We start from the raw sequence: 19,134 nt of genomic DNA on the forward strand, positions 1-19,134 counted from the left end.
GAAATTTTAATAGCACATATATTAAAAATAATTATTATTCATAAAAGATTAATGAAAAAAAAAAAAAAAAAAAAAAAAAAAAAGGTAGTGGGGCTTCCAGGCACTTCGTGCCCTCTAGCCCCAGTCACTTTTCTGTCACTTTTTCAGGTAAAAACATTTTTATTATATATATAAAATGAATTTTACAAAACCACCGTTACCCTTCTTTGGAAATAAGAGTAGATGTAAAGATATTCTATTGAGAGAACTTAAGAAACTACCGAATGGTCTAACATTTGTAGATTTGTTCGGTGGAAGTTTCTATATATCCCATCTGTGCCATACCGTATTCCCAAACTCAAAGATTATATGCAATGACTTCGACAACTATATGAACCGTCTCAAACATATACCAGACACTAACAAAATATTGAGTGAGTTGAAAGAAAAGATACCTATAGGTAAGATGGAACGTATACCATTAGATAAGAAAAATATTGTCAGAGAGGTTTTGAAAAAAGCAGAGTATATAGACTGGGATAGTATATCTGCTAGACTATTATATAGTGGTGCTATAAGAGTTCATGACATTGAAACACTTATGTCAAAAGTTTTATATCTTAACTATACAAATGTTTTCAAAGAGGACATAGAAAAATATATTGAGGGTATAGAGTTTGTGAGATGTCATTGGACAGAGTTGTATGAAAAATATAAAGACAAGGAAAATGTTTTCTTTATAGTGGACCCGCCGTTCTATAACACATGGGATTTTCAATACCAAGTAGACTGGACTTTGAGAGACTCTTTAGAAACTTTAGACGTTTTACATAACCATCCATGCTTTTACTTTACATCCGATAAAAGTGGTTTGGAAAGTGTCATGAGATGGTTAGAGGACATACATGACTATGAGTATAGATATGACAAGATAGAATATGAGAGAGGTCCTATAAACCGGAAAAAGTGTCACAACAAAGAAATTTTATTGGTAAGTAAATGTGGTTTGAAATAGGACTACTTGTTTTAGGTTTTTTCCATTGTGTCATTTACTTATTTGACGTGGCAGAAAGATATAGAGAATATGAAGATGAACCAATGCCTGCAAATGTTCAGTATATGTACTCGTAAGAGATATTTTTATCTAATATTAAATGGACGCACAGAACTTAGCGAATGCACAGCAACCCGGACAACCAAACCCAGAGAATATTCCAAATGAAGTTAGAATACAAACTGCAATGGCAAACTATGGTCAAGTGCCAACAGATGTACAAATGCAAACCGCCATGTCAAATGACGCTGCGTTAGGTTTGCCACCATGGTATGCAAATATGAGATGGAAAGATTTTATACAAACCTGAAGTGGGATATAAACAACTCTATGCAGATGACGCGAACACAGGAGTTGACCCAGAGTATGTTTTCTACCAGAGGAGAAATAGAATGTATGAGCTCCAGTTAAAAAATGCTATGGAACTCAGAAGGAAACGTAAGAGACTAGGCGGACATTAGATTTTACATATAGTAAAATGGGTTTCTTTGGAAGAATAGGAAACTTCTTTCGAAATGTTGGAAGAGGTATATGGAATGGAATAAAATCTGTCGGAAGAGGAATTTGGAACGGAGTCAAAAATATTGGTAAAAGAGTAGGTCAGTTCGTTGGTATTATACCTAAAGACCTGAACCAGAAGAACAAGCTCCTGTTATACAACAGCCTGAACCTGCACCACAGTCTAGTTGGCAACCAAATCCAACACCTCAACCGTATTAAAAGATTATATTTTTACCGTTCGATAGTAGTTGTATATGAAACTAAGTTCTAAGTAAAACGCATGGTATAATGGAACTATTCTCTTTCTTCCATCTGTTGTAAACCATACTTGAAAGTCTGAAATACTTCCACTTGGTGGTTCATATAGCTTTGTAGGTTTTTCGTAAAAGTCATTTGCCAAGCATAAAAAAGAGTTTTGGGCGCCAGAAAATGAAGCATGAACTATAATAGCATCTGAGTCGAAAACATTTTCATATGTTCCATTAGGGTTTTCGACTTCATAAAAGTCCGGGTGTACTGGATATTCTGCAGGCTGATTTAACATCCTCAAAAACCTATACCATGCCAAGTTGTTATATTTTGTAGAAATATAAACGTTGTCTCCAAGGTCTTCTATTTTATTGATTTTAACAGTTGCATTTTTCCTGTCATATAAAATATCGAGATGGTACTCTCCTTCGTCAATGTTAAACTGGTTTGCATATTCGAGATAGATATCGTTTATTTTTTCTTGAAAAGCTTGAAGAGTTGTTTCTAAGTTTACAAGCAAATTCACTTGTAAAAGTTTTCCCTGTTCAAATTTCTCATACGTATGTTTTTCTTTGTTATAGTATCGAACTTCAAAACCGACCGTAAATGGGAAACCATGTATGGCTTCTGAAATGAACTTCATTCTACGAAAGCCAACAGCTTTTGTGACGGATGGGTCTCTTAGCCATCTCAATGGGTAGTCAAAACGATAGCCTTCATGCTTTACGGTCTCTGTCTCAAACTTTTGACCGACATTCGTAAAAAGTTCATCTAATGGTTTAGTTGTAGCAACTCTTGAATTTTCTTTTTCTATTGGAAGCATATTTTATCTAGAATAAAAATGTCGAATGAAACAGCGTCTATGAGAGAAATAAAACACAACCGACAACTCATTGTACAAGCTCTAAATAAGAACACAACAAACTTTTCAAACTATTCTAAGATATCTGAGTCATTGAAAGAAGGAAACTTAAAACTGACGATAAACCCAATGACAGATGAGTTTCTGTTTCAAGACAGTAAGAACCATACTGTCTGTGTAAATCCAACAAAAGGAACTTTAAACGAGAAGCCTATAAAAGAACTTCTTTTGAAAGCAGATGTTGACAACAAAGCTGACAAAGAGTATGTCATTGAAAAAGTTCAAGAAGAACATGACAGAGCAGATGCAACATATGCAACAAAAGAGGATGTTGAAAAGAAAGCTGACAAAGAGTATGTTGACGATGAGTTAGCATATCTGGCTAGTGGGTTAGTGAAGAAGGCAGATAAGGAATATGTGGATGAAAAAGATGAAAAAATTATAGAAAGGGTTGAATGGTACCATGAACGGACATCGAAGATTTTAGAAGGTAAAGCCAATACAGGGTGGGTTTCAGGATGTTTAGACCTTAAAGCTGACAAGAACCATACACATACCATTGCAAATATTACAAACTTACAAGAAACCTTAAACAGGAAAAGTGACGTTGGACATACACATACATCTTCTGAAATAACAGACTTAAACGTTAGCCTTGAAAAGAAGGCAGATAAGAACCATACACACGATTTCTTCGCAACTGTTGGTATAGAAAATATTGCAGGAACGTTGAAGAACCTGATGGAACTGGTGGGGATGTATTAAATTGGAAACCTCCTAACTTTCCACAAGGTTTAACATCGGAGGATGACATAACGACGATAAATACATTAGATGTAGAAATGTCTATGTCATGGAGGATGAAAACAAAGTTAAATTCACTGCTCAAGATTTATATGATAAAAAAGCTGACAAAACAGAGCTTCAAACATTAAAGACAGAAATACTTCAAACACTATATCCTATAGGCTCTATTTACACGTCAATGAACTCTACCAGACCAGCAACAGTTTTAGGTTTTGGTGAATGGAAGCAGATTGTAGACAAATTCTTATACTGTGCTAGATATTCAAAGACGGCAGGAGGTTCGAAGAAAATTACTGAAGCAAACCTTCCACCGCACACTCATACAGGAACTACAAACTTTTCTGGTGACCATAGCCACTCATTAAGAGACCACCCATTATACAACTCAGAGTATGAAGCTGGCTATGACGTTTTATCTCCAGATTATAACCATTCAGCAAAAAAGACTTTTCGACAAACTGAACCAGGAGGAAACCACCAACATACTTTTACAACAAATCCAACAGGCTTGGGTAAAGATTATATGCCACCATTTATAACTCTATTCGCATGGTATCGTTATGCTTAGTCGTCATGTTCCACTTCTTTAGCATATTCGTCAGGAGTTGTCTTATATTTGTTAGGAACTGTCTTTGAAAGTATACCACCTTGAACCTTAACAAGTTTGAAACGAGGTCTGACAATAGTAGTTTTATCTTCTGCTTGCAGTCTGTACATTTTGCCATGTTTGCCTAAAACTTCATAATATTCTCTTGTATACTTTCTTCTATTTTTACGAACACGAATGTGAGTACCTGTCGAGTTCCCATGTTGTCATAGTCAATAGTATTTTCATATGGGTCGCGTTTGGGTATTTCTATTTTTACTTTGTCACCTTTCTGAAGTTTGAACCCGGCATTCTTTCTTGTTTGTCTCTTTTGACTAAACTATTAAATATATAGTCTTTCTCTAAGTCAGGGTTGTTTTTCATTTCTTCGGGGGAGTGGTTTCCCAAACCTTTTTGTTTACGGCTATTGTAAATATTTAAAACTTGTCTCATCTTTGCCATGGAGAAGTGTCTGTACTTGTCGTCATATGACATTTCATCTACCTCACACCTTGTGGTTGATTTAAGTCTCTTAAGATTTTTATACAACTGTCAATGACACCAAGAGCAGAATGGTTTTGGTCGACAATGAAATATTGGTTTACATTTTTTGAACGCAGATAGTTTTTTACATCATCTGATTTGAAAGAACTTTCACAGTCAGATGTCAGTTTTGTTGGATGTATTTGTCAACGAATATTGTCAAAGCAGTTTTCACATCTAAAATATTTTTGGACCATAATGGTATGGCTTCACAGTATCTTGTTTTGACCAACAAATATTAGCCAGTATGGAGGTCCATCTTCTCTATACTCGGAATGTTTTCCAAGATATCCATAAACCAAGCATTTGGTGTTGAACTAAAGATTTTACCATGAGTGCTTTCTTTGTCGCTTTAGAAACATAGGGGTCCTTGTTTGGATTCGTCATTTTTAACCATAAGAAATGGGTTATTTGGCGCATTAGCAGGAGTCGCATCTAGATTTTTACCAGCAGTGGGAACAATAGCCAGAGGTGTATTTGGAGTTGGAAGGAAGATTTTGAGTACTTTAGGTATACTGAAAGAGAAAGCACAACCTATTATACAAACCGTACAGAAAGGTTGGGAGGTAGCACGAGATGCAGCAAATCTTATTCCAAATCCTGAAACAAGAGGAAAAGTTCAAGGCTGGATGGACAATGTAGGAAGACAAGCAGGAAACTACTATAACAAAGCAAATGACTACTATAACCAAGCAGGGCACTACATGGACCAAGGTGAAAGATTCTTTAACAGAGGATATAACCATGCACAACAGTGGGTAAACAACAACCAACCTCAACCGCCTCAAACGTGGGGAATGTAAAGTTTTTTACTGAGATGAAATGAACAATACAGCTTTGAGACAAATGGGCTCAAGATGGATTTGTCGGCTTCCAGCAGTTACACCACCACGTGTTTGTCAAGTTCTTCCTATACCTCAGGAAGTTTTAGACCGACTTAAAAAACCTAAACAACCAGTTGAAAACAAACCAAACTAAAATTTTTTACTGAGATGAAAATGACCGAAGAAGTTGAAACGGTAGATTTGACACCACAAACAAAAAGTTCAGAACCATTGTCAAAACCTGTCAAAGAACTTACAGATGAAGAGAAAAATTCAATAATAGAAGGTGCCAGGTCTGGAAATACAAACCCTAACTACAAAGTCACTTTTCATAGAAATGGAACGGCTAGTATCTCAAAAAAGAAACAGACCCTCACAAATAAAATATTGAAGTCTGAAGGAGCTTTCGAGACAACAGATGGAAAAGTTTACTTCACTGACCAACAGTTCATTATAGAACATCTCATTGACTTAGAGTCGAAATATTCTAAACTTTACAACAAACACAAAAAGTTGAAAGGAAAACAAAAACAAATGGCATATGATATTTATGAAGATGTTAACGACACAACCATACCTGCAAGTGAGGTAAGTACAGATGAACCGAAAAGTGACGAAAAACCGATAGAAGAAGAGAAACCAAAAACTGAAGATAAACCAAAACCAAAGGTTAGTTTCAATACTAAACCAAGTCAACCTTCATTAGCTGGTATGGGTTGGCGTCAAAGACTTTTGGCAGCTGGTGGTTATGTAAAGTAAAGAAAAAAACATTTTTTTATTTTTATAAAAATGCCCCCATATAGAATGGACAGAAGGTCTGCTAGAATAAAAGCAGAGTTAGAAAGATATGGTTGGAGAGTTTCAAAGAAGTTTAAATATAGGAAGGGAAGACCCATAAAAGTCTATGACAAACTGGCTGGTCTGACCTACGAGATGGACTTGGAAACAGCGCGCACAAATTATCCAAACAGACTAGAGAGGTTAGAGGAAAAGCGTCTTATGAATATGCCTTTCGATGTTACTGAGCCTCAAGTTGAAGGACACGACGGCTTTGCCAGGTTCTATTGGAAACATGACGAACAATTGCATCCTTTGAGAAGGAAAAAAGGAAAAGGTGAAGATGCACATGCTCCCATGGAAAGAACAAGATATGCATATGAAAAGTATCGTGAAGTTAGAAGTAAAATTACATCTGGTAGAACCTTTACAGTAAATTTTGACGAAGGAAAGAACAAAGAAGGCTTCATGGGTGTACTTGCTGCCATACAAGACGGAAATAAGAAAGGATACAATCTCAGATTGACCATAACAGATTTGGATGGTCATATATACTATGCACATGGCAATGAACAAACAGCCGCACAACTTCTTGACGCTTTCAAGACTACAAAGAGAGAACAAATGTTTGACTCCGACTCAGACATTTTGAATGCAATTGAAGGAATTGCAAGCGTGAAGTTCGAATGGTACCAACCTAACCCTCAAGCAGTCAGACAACATGCTGGGTATTTCCCGTTCAGAAATAAGTCTGACATTGACTTGACAAGGTATGGAATTTACAATTCAATCGAAAAAATTGTCAATGAACCTTGTATTCTTACATGTCTCAGGAACTCTGGTCTTGTTTCAGATGAGAAAATGAAGTATCTTGAGTCATGTGTGAAGACAAGATACATTCTTAGAGGTCAACTGGCTAAAGTTGCACCGTTGGCAAATGTGAATATCCGAGTCAACATACCGACTGAGAAAGGTTCGTCACATGACGACTATGTTGTTGACTTCAAATTGCCATGGTTGAAGATTGTACTTTTCCACAACCACTTCATGTTGAACGAAAGTCTTACAAACCCATTGTTCGGAAAAGGTAAGTGCAATATTGTCAGAGCTGTTAACATTCTTTTCGAGAAAGGTTTGTTGGAACCAATTCCAGATGACAAGCTGACAGAAACTTTTGTACCAAAAGACGAAACAAACTTTTCATTGTTGGTAAGACCAAAAGTTGTTCCAGACAAGGTTATAGCACAAAAGAAGTACACAGTTCCAAAAGGAGTTGGATTGTTCGGATACCAACCTGAACCAGAAGAACTTCCAATGAGGTTGCAAGAACTTCAAGATGCTATAAACAAACTTCCATTGAGACATCCAGTCGACGTCAAATTGTATTGGAGAGCATCAGAGTTAGGTCAGAAGGTTTTATATGAAACAGGTTGCTTCGACGATGTTTATGAGATAACAGGAGAAGTTTCTCAGAAGATAAGAGACTCGCTTGAATTTCCACGAACTGGACCCATTGGATGCGACAAGTTCGACTCATATGAAAAAATATACTATGTCGACCTTAACGCTGCGTACATGAGGTTTGTCCAATATATTCCGACTGGAATTCCAAACGAAGACGGTGAGTTCCCGGGAAGGAACTATACAGTTGGAAAGATCATCCAACAACTCTATGATATTAGGAAAGCTTCAAACCCCAAACTTGCAATGACACTGAAATTACTTATGAATTCGACATGGGGATATTCCATTAAGAAACCTCAAAAGATGAAGAGTAAACACTATGAGAAGGTCGACAACTTTGTTGAAAGGTTTTCTCCTTTTGTTTTGAAATACGAGTTCACCGAAGGTCAAAGTGGCTTAGTAACCACATTAAAACCTATTGTCGAGCATTGGTCTTACCCTCAGTTCGCAAAGGCAGTCCTTGACAACTACAACAAATTCTTCTCCGAAGTCAAATCCAAAGTGAAGGTTTACTATGAGAACATCGACGCACTCATGACGAACGAAGAAGGATACAACAAACTCATTGAAATGGGTTTAGTCGGTGAGAAGATGGGCTGTTTTAAGCTAGATAAGGTATTTTCCGAAGTTCATGTCCTCTCCAAGCGTAAGTACTGGGGTGTTAAAGAAGATGGTGAAAAAGTTAAACATTGCATGAAATAAAAAATTTTTATTCGAATTTGAATTAAAATGTGGGAATTCTTGGGAACGGGAAAGGCTTATTTACTTGAGGAACAGGTAAAGGTGGTGGAGGTGGAGGTGGTGGCAACCAGTCCATTTTATATTCCTTCCTAGCTAATTTCCGTTTAATTTCATGGTCGCCCTCGGAGTCTTTGAATCGGACAGGTCGAGTTACACCATTCTTGGTCTCAAACTCATATATAACCTGTTTGTCTGTATTTTCGTCGACTATGGCACGAGACACAAACATTGACCAAACGGACAAAAAGTGTCATTTCGGATGGTCCCGCAGCCAATCGCATTCGAGCACTTCGAAGAAGCCTTACGTTCCAAGGGAGAGGGTGTCTGGTGCAAGGCAGAGGTCATGAGACTCTACGAGCAGTACATCCTCAATGCCTGGGAGGACAAATCGTCCTTGGATTGGCAATTCTACCAACTCCTCTGGGACGACCTCCTACGCAACTGGGATGACGAAAGAGTCCTATTCAAAGGTCGGGAACTACTTGTCCAAATTATCCTTAATTTAAGCCGCTTACGCAACTAAAAACTTAAATTTACTCGGGGTTTCCCCCTAAAATAAAATTTTTTTACTCTTAGAACCACTCGAGGTTCTCCTTACGGTTGTTGAGCTTGTCACCGTCAATGTGTCTGACCTTCGTCCTCTTGTTTGGATTTGGAACCCATTGAATTGCGACAAGCTTGCCCATGGAGATTGAACCGCGATTCCGAAGGTTAAGGTTCAAGTGTCCCAAGTTGTTGAGGACTGGGGTAAGAACCTTGCCGGTCTCCTTGTTGCGGATTTTGTATGGGTAGGGTTGGGAAATTTCATAACCGTCATCGGCAACAAGGGTTGCCCAAACTTCCTTTTCTTCGTGTTTCTCTTCTTCTTCCTCTTCTTCTTCGTGTTCCTCTTCTTCCTCGAAAATTCCTTCTTCAATTTGGTGCTCACGAAGTACGGTGTTGCATGTTCTGTCCTTTCCGAGTACCTTCCAGATGGCGTCTATCTCTTCGAAGAAACGGTAGATGAGTCTGGCAAGGTCTCGGTTCTCTCTCGCGTAAATGCGCAAGGTTTCCGCTAAATCGTTCAGGACTTTCTCATTGGAAGCTTGGTTCATGAGGAACTCACCTTTAAGTCCCTTCATCTCTTCCATAAGACTACTTTGGAGAGTCTTAACGGTGTTTGTCAGATGAGCTTTCAAATGCATAATTTGAATTTGAACTGGGCGCTTGTCTGGCAACCTTGAAAGGACATCTGCTATTGTGTTCGGCTTCGGTGCTTGTTCGGACATCGAAAAAATGAAGTGGTTTGAGAATGACGGTTTTACTTCAAAAAGCTTGTTATGACGGTTAAGTCATACAACAAGTTTAAAATAATATCTTGTTCTTCTTCTGAACGTTTGTTGTCTCTTCCGATAAAAGTTTCGAACATGAGAACCAAAAAACGTTTTTTGAGATTGCGGAAGAGTTCAGGCAAACGTTCATATTCTGGATATGTTGGGAGCAGTTCGAAACATCTGAGCTGACTTTCGGACAAAATTGGGACAATGTCAGAAAATTCATCTTTGGTCGGACTGCTTGAAGGTAAGTCCCTTACATGTAAGTAGCTCTGGTAAAGTCTTCTCATTTCTGCTAACTTTTGGAGTATAGCTTCGTAGTTTAGAAGTTTTAATTTTAATTGTCTTATTCCACTCTTGACATCTAAACGGTAACTATCCATGAGGTCAAGAGTAGCTTTGGTAGCTTTAAGTGGAGCTATCTGTTCCTTGACCTCTGCAATTTTGGTTGCAATTGTGATTTGAGCTCCTTCAAGTTCGCCGTCTATGTCGTTCTCAACACCTTCAACTATAGCTTGAAACTCTTCCTCGGTCCATTGAGATTGGTGTGGGACGAATTTAACTTGCTTCATTCAAAAAATGAAAAAAAAAATGTTTTTACTCTAAACGTTAAGGTTTAAAGAACTGGCTGAATGTCGCCTTCACAGGTTATGTAGAACGGCTGACCCGAGAAGTGAAGGAGAGACTGAATTGCAATTTCATATGGGGTAGGGGTTCTCCTTGTTTGGTATTTTTATCCAAGGACGTTTGTTTAGGAACTTAACAAGAGCTTCTTTTTGGCGTCCTTTATGCCATCGTAGGCTGTCCGTCTGGTATTTGAATTGGAATTCCAGTCGAAGTCTCGAGCTGAAGTGTAGACCTTCCAGAAATAGTGGTGAACTTGACCTTGGGCTTCATTACCCTGCGCAAGTACTGCTTAACAACTTCATTTATCTCTATAAGGTAAATTGCCTCGTCAAATCCTTCTGGCATTCCGAGTCCTTCCATCCGACAGGAAAATATTTTCCCGACAACTGGAAAAAATTTTCCGGACAAAGGGAAAAATTTTTCCTTCCGACAGGAAGAACTCTTCCAGTTGTCCGTCCGTAAACCATTCAAATTTTCGAAAATTGAGAACTTTTTGGTCGAACTTCAGAAAAAGTTTTTCCTTCCAACAGAAAAAGTTCTTCCTTCCGACAGGAAAAGTTCTTCCTTCCGACAGGACACAAACGGATGACTGACGTTCCTCTTCCTGAATGCCTTCCCAAACCAGAAGAACCGAAAGCTGCAGAACCACAACAGTCTCCTCAGCAACCTCAGTTCCAGCAAGTCCCTCCACCAAATTACTACCAATTTCCACTACAAGGTTACTACCAATTTCCACTACAAGGCTTCCCGAACTACCCTCCTCCTCAGCCTATGCCTTACTTCCCCAACCCTTGGATGTTCCAGCAAGCTCCACCCCAGCAATTCCAATCTCAATCCAAATCGAAGAGAGACCAAGAGTTCGAAGAAGGTCTGAACCGTTTACGCAAAGATTATGCCACAGCCCTATGGAAGACGACAGGCTTTCAGTCTCTTCCCTCAAATCGACCGATTCGACTCGTACCACAGATTCGGTTCGTGACCGTGAAGACTACCTCAAGCAGTCTGAGAGACTCTTCATCCTACAACCATTTACAGTTGGAGCTCTCAAGAACATGCGCAATTACGAAGGTCAGACACCAGCTGGAGACCGCAAAACAGACGTACTCGCAAGAGCCGTCCAACTGGTCAAGACAAAGACTGAGATAGTCGACTTCATTCTGCAGCTTGCCCATACAAGTAAAAAATAAACAATTACGAGTTAAACTTTTTATTCTTTCTTTTCTGAGTTGTTTAGAGCTGGTTTCTCTTGTAGGAACCTTTCGTACTCTTCCACGGTCATGTAATTGCGAATTTGGTACGCAATTCCAGGTTCGTTGTTTTTGAACCTTACGTATGTAACGCTTCCATCCTCTCAGGGAAGTAAGCTGCTAACATCTGACCAAGTTTTCTCGGTGACTCGGAGCTCATTAAAATGTCACTTTTAAACGTTAAGTTTTTAGTCTTATTTTACCCTTTGTTTACCCTTTGTTTGTCAAGGTAGTATTGGAGTGCAATTTCTCCAATTCTCTGTGTCGGAGTTCTTCAGCATTTTCCAAGGTGTACTGGAGAACTCAAAGAAGTTGTCAAGAAGATACTGCCATGCTGCTCTTCTGAGTTCGTCGGTATTTTGGAAGTGTTGCACCTTCGAGTCTTCGGACATGAAAAAATGACACTTTTTCTATTAAACCGTTTTGGCATTTCTCATGAGTGAGTATAGTTCTGCCGAACCATTGGAAGAGAAGAAGTACCTTGCTGGCAAAAGACAAAAATAGTTGCCTTAGTTGTCATTGCAATTGTACTCGTAATTGAATTCATTGTACTTCTCTTCACGTACATAAAACTCAGCAATGGTATTTGCTTTAAGAAGCTACCATCTTACTAAGACTAAACACTTAGATTTTTCAAGCTTGACTTTTTACAATTTGAATTTTACACCAAAAAATATATTTTAGGGTAGAAGGTTAGATCTAACCTGTTTTCTAACCTCTTTTCTACCCTCTTGAAATTGTCATGAGTTTTATACAGAATTCGGCAAAAATATATTTTAGGGTAGAAGGTTAGATCTAACCTGTTTTCTAACCTCTTTTCTACCCTCGTAGAAAACACACAAAACTCTTGAATTTTCATGAGTTTTCCCGAAATAAAAAATAAAGTTAGTTTTTTTAAAAAAATATTTTTTATTTTTATTGTAAGAACATGTTAGCAACAACAGCACCAAACTCGTTAGTCATGAACCCAACTTCAATGTTAGTAGAGATGAAAAGCTTCATTCCTTCTTCATATACTTTCGAAACAGAAATCCAGAAGATAAAGCAAGAACTTCTCCAAGGAGATTTAGATTGCACTGCAAAAGATGAAAACAGATGAAGAATATCTTTATGAAATGCAGGATATTATTGACCATCTACCTAAACTTCCTGAAAATCCAACAACAAAAGCTTACTATTCCAGAATTCGATGAAATAGAAGTCAAAGCAACTGACTCAGTAGAAATAAAGAAGTTCATACGAAAGGTTAACTATGAGTTTCTTGGATTTCATTGCAACCACAAAGTCATGGACAAAGATTGCGATATGGTATATAAGAACATCTCTGACATATACAAATCTGGGAGTTTAAGACCTACGACAACTTTGTTTCGTTAGTTGCTGAATGTGTATGGCAGATAAGAGATAAAGATAGAAGAGGTAAGATATGGAATGAACAGATAAAACCCGCAACTTTTGAGTTAAAGAGAGCAATTGACGCCTTAGTCATACTAGCAGGTAAGGTTTCAGAATATAACGCAAAAATGAACCCACAATGTTCTAAATGTAAAGCAGCAATGAGGAAATATAACTACTCCGTCAAAGAGATAGAACGTATGCGAAACGACTATGCTGACTTAAAGAGGGAGGCAGAGAAACCAGCAGAAGATAAAATGGACATGTTGACATTTCTAAACAAAACTATCCAACAGCTGACGATTTCCTTCTTTCAGATGTCAAGAAGAAATATAAAGAAACCTTCGGCATTGTTAAAACATTCGATGTACTGACAGAAGAAATAGAAGCTACGAAATTGTTTAGAATTTCACGAATTCACAATGTTTACCATGTAAAACGCTTATAAAATAACTGGGGTAGAAATGAGGTTAGAAAACAGGTTAGATCTAACCTTCTACCCTAAAATATATTTTTATTGAATTCAGCAACAAAATTCTGAGTAAAATGACATATGGAACACATACTTTTTTCAGTAAGGACATATGGGGTAGAAATGAGGTTAGAAAACAGGTTAGATCTAACCTTCTACCCTAAAATATATTTTTGCTGAAAAAATGACCAAATTTCATGAATTCCTCATATGTTTGCTACCCCGACTTTTACAGGGGTAGAGATTCCGTACGAAAATCGTGAAAAATAACAGAGTATTTTGACAACTTCAAAACAAGCAGACTAAGACTCAAACACTTACATTTTTACGCTTGACTTTTTACAATTTGAACTTTGTTTGCGTAGATATGAATTCTGAAAGAAGTATGAGGGTCTTGTATGACTTTGTACTTCTCCCATAGTTCATGTCTGTCAAACTTACCTGCCATGGACTCTTTCATAAGTTCCATGAAATCGTCTTCGGACAATCCGGGAAAAGTATAATATCAGTAAGTATTCTCTTTACATCCTTACTTAAACTCTTGGCTGTCTGTACACAAATGACAACTGAAATGTTAAAGTGTCTGAGCTTCTTAAGAATTCGACACATGTCTTGTTCTCTGTTCTTTAACAAAGGATGAGAAGCAAAGTCATCTAAAATAAGAAGACATCTATGAGGGTAGTCTTCCAATCGTAAGATTGCAATTTCTTCGAAATGTATCTTCTCTTCTGTTTGTTTGTTTTGAAGTGTTTCTTCTCTAATATTCTCTTGCATTTCCTCATTTGGGTCTTTAAACTTCGAATTGACATACTCATTTATAGCATTGTACTTCAAAACTCTTCTTTGGTACTTCTTTATCCAATCTAACAACTCAGAGTCTTTTATACATACTAACTTAGACTTTTTATAATATCTTTGAACGAATTGACGGTTTGGTCAAATTGACCAGAAGTACTACAAATAACAACTAACTCATAGAATGGGTTCTTCTCATCTAGTTCTTGTTGTTGTGCAGCCATTTTAAGATAAGTGAAAGTCTTACCCGACCCAGGTGGTGCAATTAGACCTGTTATACCATTCTGAGCAAATAAGAACTTGTCATGTATGGGTTTTATCTGAGCATTTTCTAACTTCCTCTTGTTCTTGTTTAAAACATTCTCAAATTTCTTGTCAATGTCAGCAAACTTTTTTTCTAACATATTTTTAGAAAAATTAAAATTTTTATCTTTTAGAAAAATGTCTAGCGATTTCGCTATCTATATTCGAGACAAGCTTTTCGACAGCAAAACATCTGTCGACCATAAAATCTTACATAGTGTAAACAAGAAAGGTGAATTTGTTCTAAAGTTCTGTTTCTGGGAATATGACAAGAACCATAAACATTAACAAAGAGCAGTCTTAAAATTTGTCAATGACAGACTTGTTGACAGAGATGACGCCGATTGGAAAGATGAAGTCCAACAAAAGTCTTCTTAGAATGCAAAGAAGACACATGCGCTGTTCTTGAAGATGAAATAGAAAACAGAATAGAAGAGCTATTAAAGGACAAAGAACTTTTACATAAATATGGTTCTGAGAAGTTTGACATAACTCCACCAGAAAGAGAAGAAGAGAGAAAAGAAAGAAAAGAAAGTAGAAGAAGAGAAGAAAGAACCAGTTCCAGAGAAAAAGAAATTTGACATGTAAAAATAAAATTTTATTTTTAGAACATTTCTGGGTCAATGTCAATGTTCTCTTCCTCTTTAGGAGCAAACACTGGCTTAGACTCTAAAATCTTTTTACCCAATTTACCTTGAACTTCAACTATCTTAGACTCATAATATTCATAGTCGTCTGCTTTCTTTGGTTCATAAGGTATAACAAGTTTGTATGCTTTGCCTTCTTTAAGGTTTGAGAACCTTCTGTCAAAACTTTCTTTGACTGCTAACAAACCTTCTATGTCTAAGTCTTCAAATTTCGCACCATTTTTAGTCACAATAGCAAACTTAACTGGTTCGATGTTCCAAACTTTGCTGAATGAAGACTTTTCAAAATGGTAGAAGTAAACATTCAAATAGTGAATGGGTCTAGTTCTTCTTTAAGTCCTGACATGTACTTGTTGACTGAGATGAATTTTCCATCTTTTCTATCGGATAAAAAAATATTTTTTTTAAATTTACTCAGAAAAATTTTTCTTTGTATATACCGTTCTGTACATCTAAAAGACTTTTGACATTTGCCAAGAATGTTCGTTTAGACGCTGCCATATAACCATACTCTTGACAATATTGTTTATACGAATCGTACAATGACCTTTCATCTAAACACTCAAAGTTAGTCTCATCTATAAACAGTTCATATACACTCTTGTTTGCTTCTAACAATGTTTGTCTCTCTTCGGTATGTGGAATTTGTCTTGGATTGAACTTGAAATATCTAATGTCATGAAATATGAGAACAAGTGGTTGTAAAAGTCGTGTCAAAGTTTCTGCTAAGTCGTCAAAATATTCTGTATCTTGCATATGAGAATCTGACGTTCTGACAACTACATATCTTCTGTCAGAACTTTCTAACTTCATCGGAACAGTTGTTTGAAACCATAATGAAATTTGCAACATTTTCACAAACTCTTTGGTCTTTATATTTTCTTTCAACAACTCCAACTTTGTCTGTTATAAGACTCTTCAAAGCATCTGAGTTTAAAACTTTTGTTGTATCTATACTTTGAAGTTCGTTACATACTATAAGTTTCATATTCTCTATTGAAGAGTTAAATTTACCGCAGATGTTTTCTAAGTTTGTCATATTAGGGTTCGAATAACCTCTAACAGTTTGCACAAAATATCTGTAAAGAAAGTGTTCTTACCTGTTCCTTGTTTTCCAATTATAATGAGAGCAGTTTCATTTTTAGCACTTGGATGTTGTAAGATGTTTGCAAACCAACATAAGATATACTCATAGACTCTTTCGTTTCCATTGCATATAATTTCTTTGACATGGTCTAACCAAGCTTCTATAACATTTTCTTTCCATTCTACTTGTTCGTATTTATATCCAGTGAAGATAGAATAGAAGTTTGGAGAAGGTGTATAGAACTTTATACCACGAACTGAAAAATCTTCTAACTTTGACAATAAGATATCCCAAGCATCTAACATCTTCATCCAACTTGTACAACTTTTATTTTCTTAAGTTTCTGTCTACATTCTTGTTCTGAAACTATGGTTGCTCTTGGTTTGTTAAAGACAACATCCCATTCTTTCATGACATAACATTCTGGGGCAGAGTCGACATAAATGACTAAACGTTTCAAATTCTCGACTGCTTTGTTATAGTCTCTAAATGGACACATATTTCTGAAGGCTTGGAAGTCATAAAAATCTGAAACATCTATTCTGTACATTTTTATAAAAATAAAAAAAAATATTTTTTTATTCTTGACTTTGTTGTTGCATTTGCATTTGTTCATTTGTTGTTCTTGAGCTATTTGTTGTTGAAGTTGTTCTTGTATACAATACTTTCACCAGTTGCATCTTCCAATTCGAAACTTTCTGCCGTCATTGACAAATACATAGGACATAAAAGTTTTACAGGAACAAAGTTTGCGTCAACTAATTAAGTTATTTGCCAAAGTGTTTGAGTTCACTAAGCTGAAAACTCTGCATTCGAATGAACAATAGGCAAACCAGCAGAGAAAGTGTTGTTTATACGCATGAGTATCTTTTGGTCATAGTAGTTTCTGTCGACATTCGAATAGCACTTTGAACCTAAGTTTGAAACAATATATAAAATAGGTGTGCTTAAAGTCAATGGAACAGATAGACCTTGTATGACACCTTTTCCTGTTATAGGAAACTGTTGGTAGTAAAAACCAGATATAAGTTTTGTATTATAGCTCATATCGTTTATAGTAAACTCAGTCGGACATCCAAACATAATGAAACCTGCTCTAGTTGCAGCACATGTTACATCCGTCCTTAAAGTATTAAATAAGTCAACAAAACCTGTTGGTGGTATATCTGAGTAAGTATCTTCAAAGAAGTATTTTTTACCATTCACAACAACAAAGTCTTCTGGTGTCAAAAGAGCAAAACAGGCTTTAGTCGTCATGTGTTTAAGGTTAGTTTACAATATCGTCCTTGAGGACTTTGTAAGTTTGTTGTTATAGAATTATATGACTCAGGGTTTTTAGTCGTAATAGTATAAACCACTATGTCTTCTGCCATTTACTTAGCAAGTAAATTTTAATGAAATGTTGTGGTCGTCAAATATTTTTATGACGTCTGGGAAACTATATTTTAAGTTCAACGTTTCACCTCCTTTCATAACGTATATCTTGTCAATGACATTATATGAAACACCACAGCAAGCAATGTCGGGTTCTATTTCTTTGATGTTTATATCGTCTGCCTCTGTCAAAAGTTTCAATAGTTCTTTCAAAACTTCATGAGGTGCGATGACATATGAGTTCACTTTTACAGGGTTGTGTTCGACCAAGTTTAACATTATACCCAAAGCTTGACAAATCTTCTCCTGAGTTTTAAGTTTGTCTTTAAGTTGTTGGTAGTCGTTTCGAATATCTGCAACAGAACTTAAGTCTCTGCTAACTTCAGGTATGTTGGTTGTTCTTTTACAGGAACTATTGTTATACCATCTTCGTCTTCGTATGGTTTCCCCACTTCAACATCTCTTTCTTTGACATTGACAACAACACTTTGACTGTTTGTTTGAGTTGGTGAATTTAACTTCACATCTGCCACCGCCATTAAACCTTTTGAAACACTTACGCTTCTATTTTTCGGAAATGACATTTTACTTAGAATAAAAAGATGGACGTATTTGAGTATCTCTTCGAATTGAAGCAAACAAAGTTTACACACACAAACAATACAAGTTCATTGACAGAATAGTTCTTTATACAAACAATGGAAAATGTTATAGAATAGCAGTCTTTGCTGAACCAAAATATTTTCATAAAGCAAAGAAAGTTGGTATAACGAAATGGTGAAAGTTCTTGAACGCAGACAAAAATATAACAACAAAACTGACCGATATTTCTAAAGGTAAGTTTATAATACAATATTATGTCAAAACTGGCGTACTGTCAATATTTGACGGAGAGAAGTCAGTTCAAGAACAACTTACTGACCTGCTGCCAAAATCTGCTCGATGGAAGCTGTCGTTATGCCAATCTGAGGAGCCCCAGCAGGTTTCATCGAACGAATCTTCAAAAGAGCATCTTCCGTGAAAAGTGCTATTGGTTTTGTAAACTTCTTTGCTCTCAATTCATCTGGACCGTCTCTGTCACCAGTATATTGTATTTGAACTGTACCAACAGTTGAAATACCACCCATAAAGTCTTCTGAGTCAGCAAATGGAATGCCAAGCCAAAAGTTTGAACGGTCTCCATTTGTATATTGAGTTTTTTGACCTCCTGTATGGTCCATACTTTCACATATGGCATAATAGAACTTTGCATTTCAGGGTTAATGGTTGTTGTGAAGTTGTTGTTAAAGTTCATAGCATCTAATGTCAAGTTGTATGACCTCATATCCTCAACTGTAGAATATTCTTCTCTTGGATAATATTTGCCATCTATGTTTATATGATATTTAATACCGGGTTGTAGAAACAAGAATAGTCATTTATAGTTCGTCTGAACAGTACAAACATAGTATCTGCATGTTTCATTGCAGTTGTTAAAGCAATATCTG

The 19,134-nt window shown here is 36.6% G+C and overlaps 8 protein-coding genes and 6 pseudogenes across 14 annotated transcripts, besides 1 other annotated feature; 7 read left to right on the plus strand and 7 right to left on the minus strand.

Annotated features, from left to right (window-relative positions):
* Positions 1-1,757: 1,757 nt before the first annotated feature.
* On the minus strand, positions 1,758-2,324 carry TVAGG3_0979270 (uncharacterized protein; the record flags this gene model as incomplete). Its single annotated transcript, XM_001329033.2, has 1 exon — positions 1,758-2,324. A coding segment is annotated over one exon (567 nt), but the record flags the coding sequence as incomplete, so codon positions are not given.
* A 700-nt stretch (positions 2,325-3,024) lies between these two features.
* Positions 3,025-19,134: part of a mobile genetic element that runs on past the window's edge.
* TVAGG3_0979290 lies at positions 4,984-5,384 on the plus strand (annotated as a pseudogene). The gene has a single exon. A coding segment is annotated over exon 1 (401 nt).
* Positions 5,404-5,559, plus strand: TVAGG3_0979300 (uncharacterized protein; the record flags this gene model as incomplete). The annotated part of the gene is made up of 1 exon (XM_051253915.1): positions 5,404-5,559. The coding sequence occupies one exon, from the start codon at positions 5,404-5,406 to the stop codon at positions 5,557-5,559; it is 156 nt and encodes a 51-aa protein (XP_051079489.1).
* Positions 5,574-6,164, plus strand: TVAGG3_0979310 (phage tail repeat-like family; the record flags this gene model as incomplete). Its single annotated transcript, XM_051253916.1, has 1 exon — positions 5,574-6,164. One exon carries the CDS (start codon positions 5,574-5,576, stop codon positions 6,162-6,164), a length of 591 nt encoding a protein of 196 aa, XP_051079490.1.
* Positions 6,210-8,348, plus strand: TVAGG3_0979320 (DNA/RNA polymerases family; the record flags this gene model as incomplete). Its single annotated transcript, XM_051253917.1, has 1 exon — positions 6,210-8,348. One exon carries the CDS (start codon positions 6,210-6,212, stop codon positions 8,346-8,348), a length of 2,139 nt encoding a protein of 712 aa, XP_051079491.1.
* TVAGG3_0979330 (uncharacterized protein) lies at positions 8,371-8,616 on the minus strand (the record flags this gene model as incomplete). Its single annotated transcript, XM_051253918.1, has 1 exon — positions 8,371-8,616. One exon carries the CDS (start codon positions 8,614-8,616, stop codon positions 8,371-8,373), a length of 246 nt encoding a protein of 81 aa, XP_051079492.1.
* Positions 8,647-8,910, plus strand: TVAGG3_0979340 (uncharacterized protein; the record flags this gene model as incomplete). Its single annotated transcript, XM_051253919.1, has 1 exon — positions 8,647-8,910. One exon carries the CDS (start codon positions 8,647-8,649, stop codon positions 8,908-8,910), a length of 264 nt encoding a protein of 87 aa, XP_051079493.1.
* TVAGG3_0979350 (cytochrome B-C1 complex subunit 6, mitochondrial family) lies at positions 8,960-9,655 on the minus strand (the record flags this gene model as incomplete). The annotated part of the gene is made up of 1 exon (XM_051253920.1): positions 8,960-9,655. One exon carries the CDS (start codon positions 9,653-9,655, stop codon positions 8,960-8,962), a length of 696 nt encoding a protein of 231 aa, XP_051079494.1.
* TVAGG3_0979360 (uncharacterized protein) lies at positions 9,688-10,272 on the minus strand (the record flags this gene model as incomplete). Its single annotated transcript, XM_051253921.1, has 1 exon — positions 9,688-10,272. The coding sequence occupies one exon, from the start codon at positions 10,270-10,272 to the stop codon at positions 9,688-9,690; it is 585 nt and encodes a 194-aa protein (XP_051079495.1).
* TVAGG3_0979370 lies at positions 10,317-10,687 on the minus strand (annotated as a pseudogene). The gene has a single exon. A coding segment is annotated over exon 1 (371 nt).
* TVAGG3_0979380 lies at positions 10,913-11,507 on the plus strand (annotated as a pseudogene). Its single transcript has one exon. A coding segment is annotated over exon 1 (595 nt).
* On the minus strand, positions 11,535-11,701 carry TVAGG3_0979390 (annotated as a pseudogene). Its single transcript has one exon. A coding segment is annotated over exon 1 (167 nt).
* Positions 13,098-13,417, plus strand: TVAGG3_0979400 (annotated as a pseudogene). Its single transcript has one exon. A coding segment is annotated over exon 1 (320 nt).
* TVAGG3_0979410 lies at positions 16,201-16,823 on the minus strand (annotated as a pseudogene). The gene has a single exon. A coding segment is annotated over exon 1 (623 nt).

The sequence above is a fragment of the Trichomonas vaginalis genome, chromosome I, assembly GCF_026262505.1.
Source record: "Trichomonas vaginalis G3 chromosome I, whole genome shotgun sequence".
In the NCBI taxonomy this organism is placed as follows: domain Eukaryota; phylum Parabasalia; order Trichomonadida; family Trichomonadidae; genus Trichomonas; species Trichomonas vaginalis.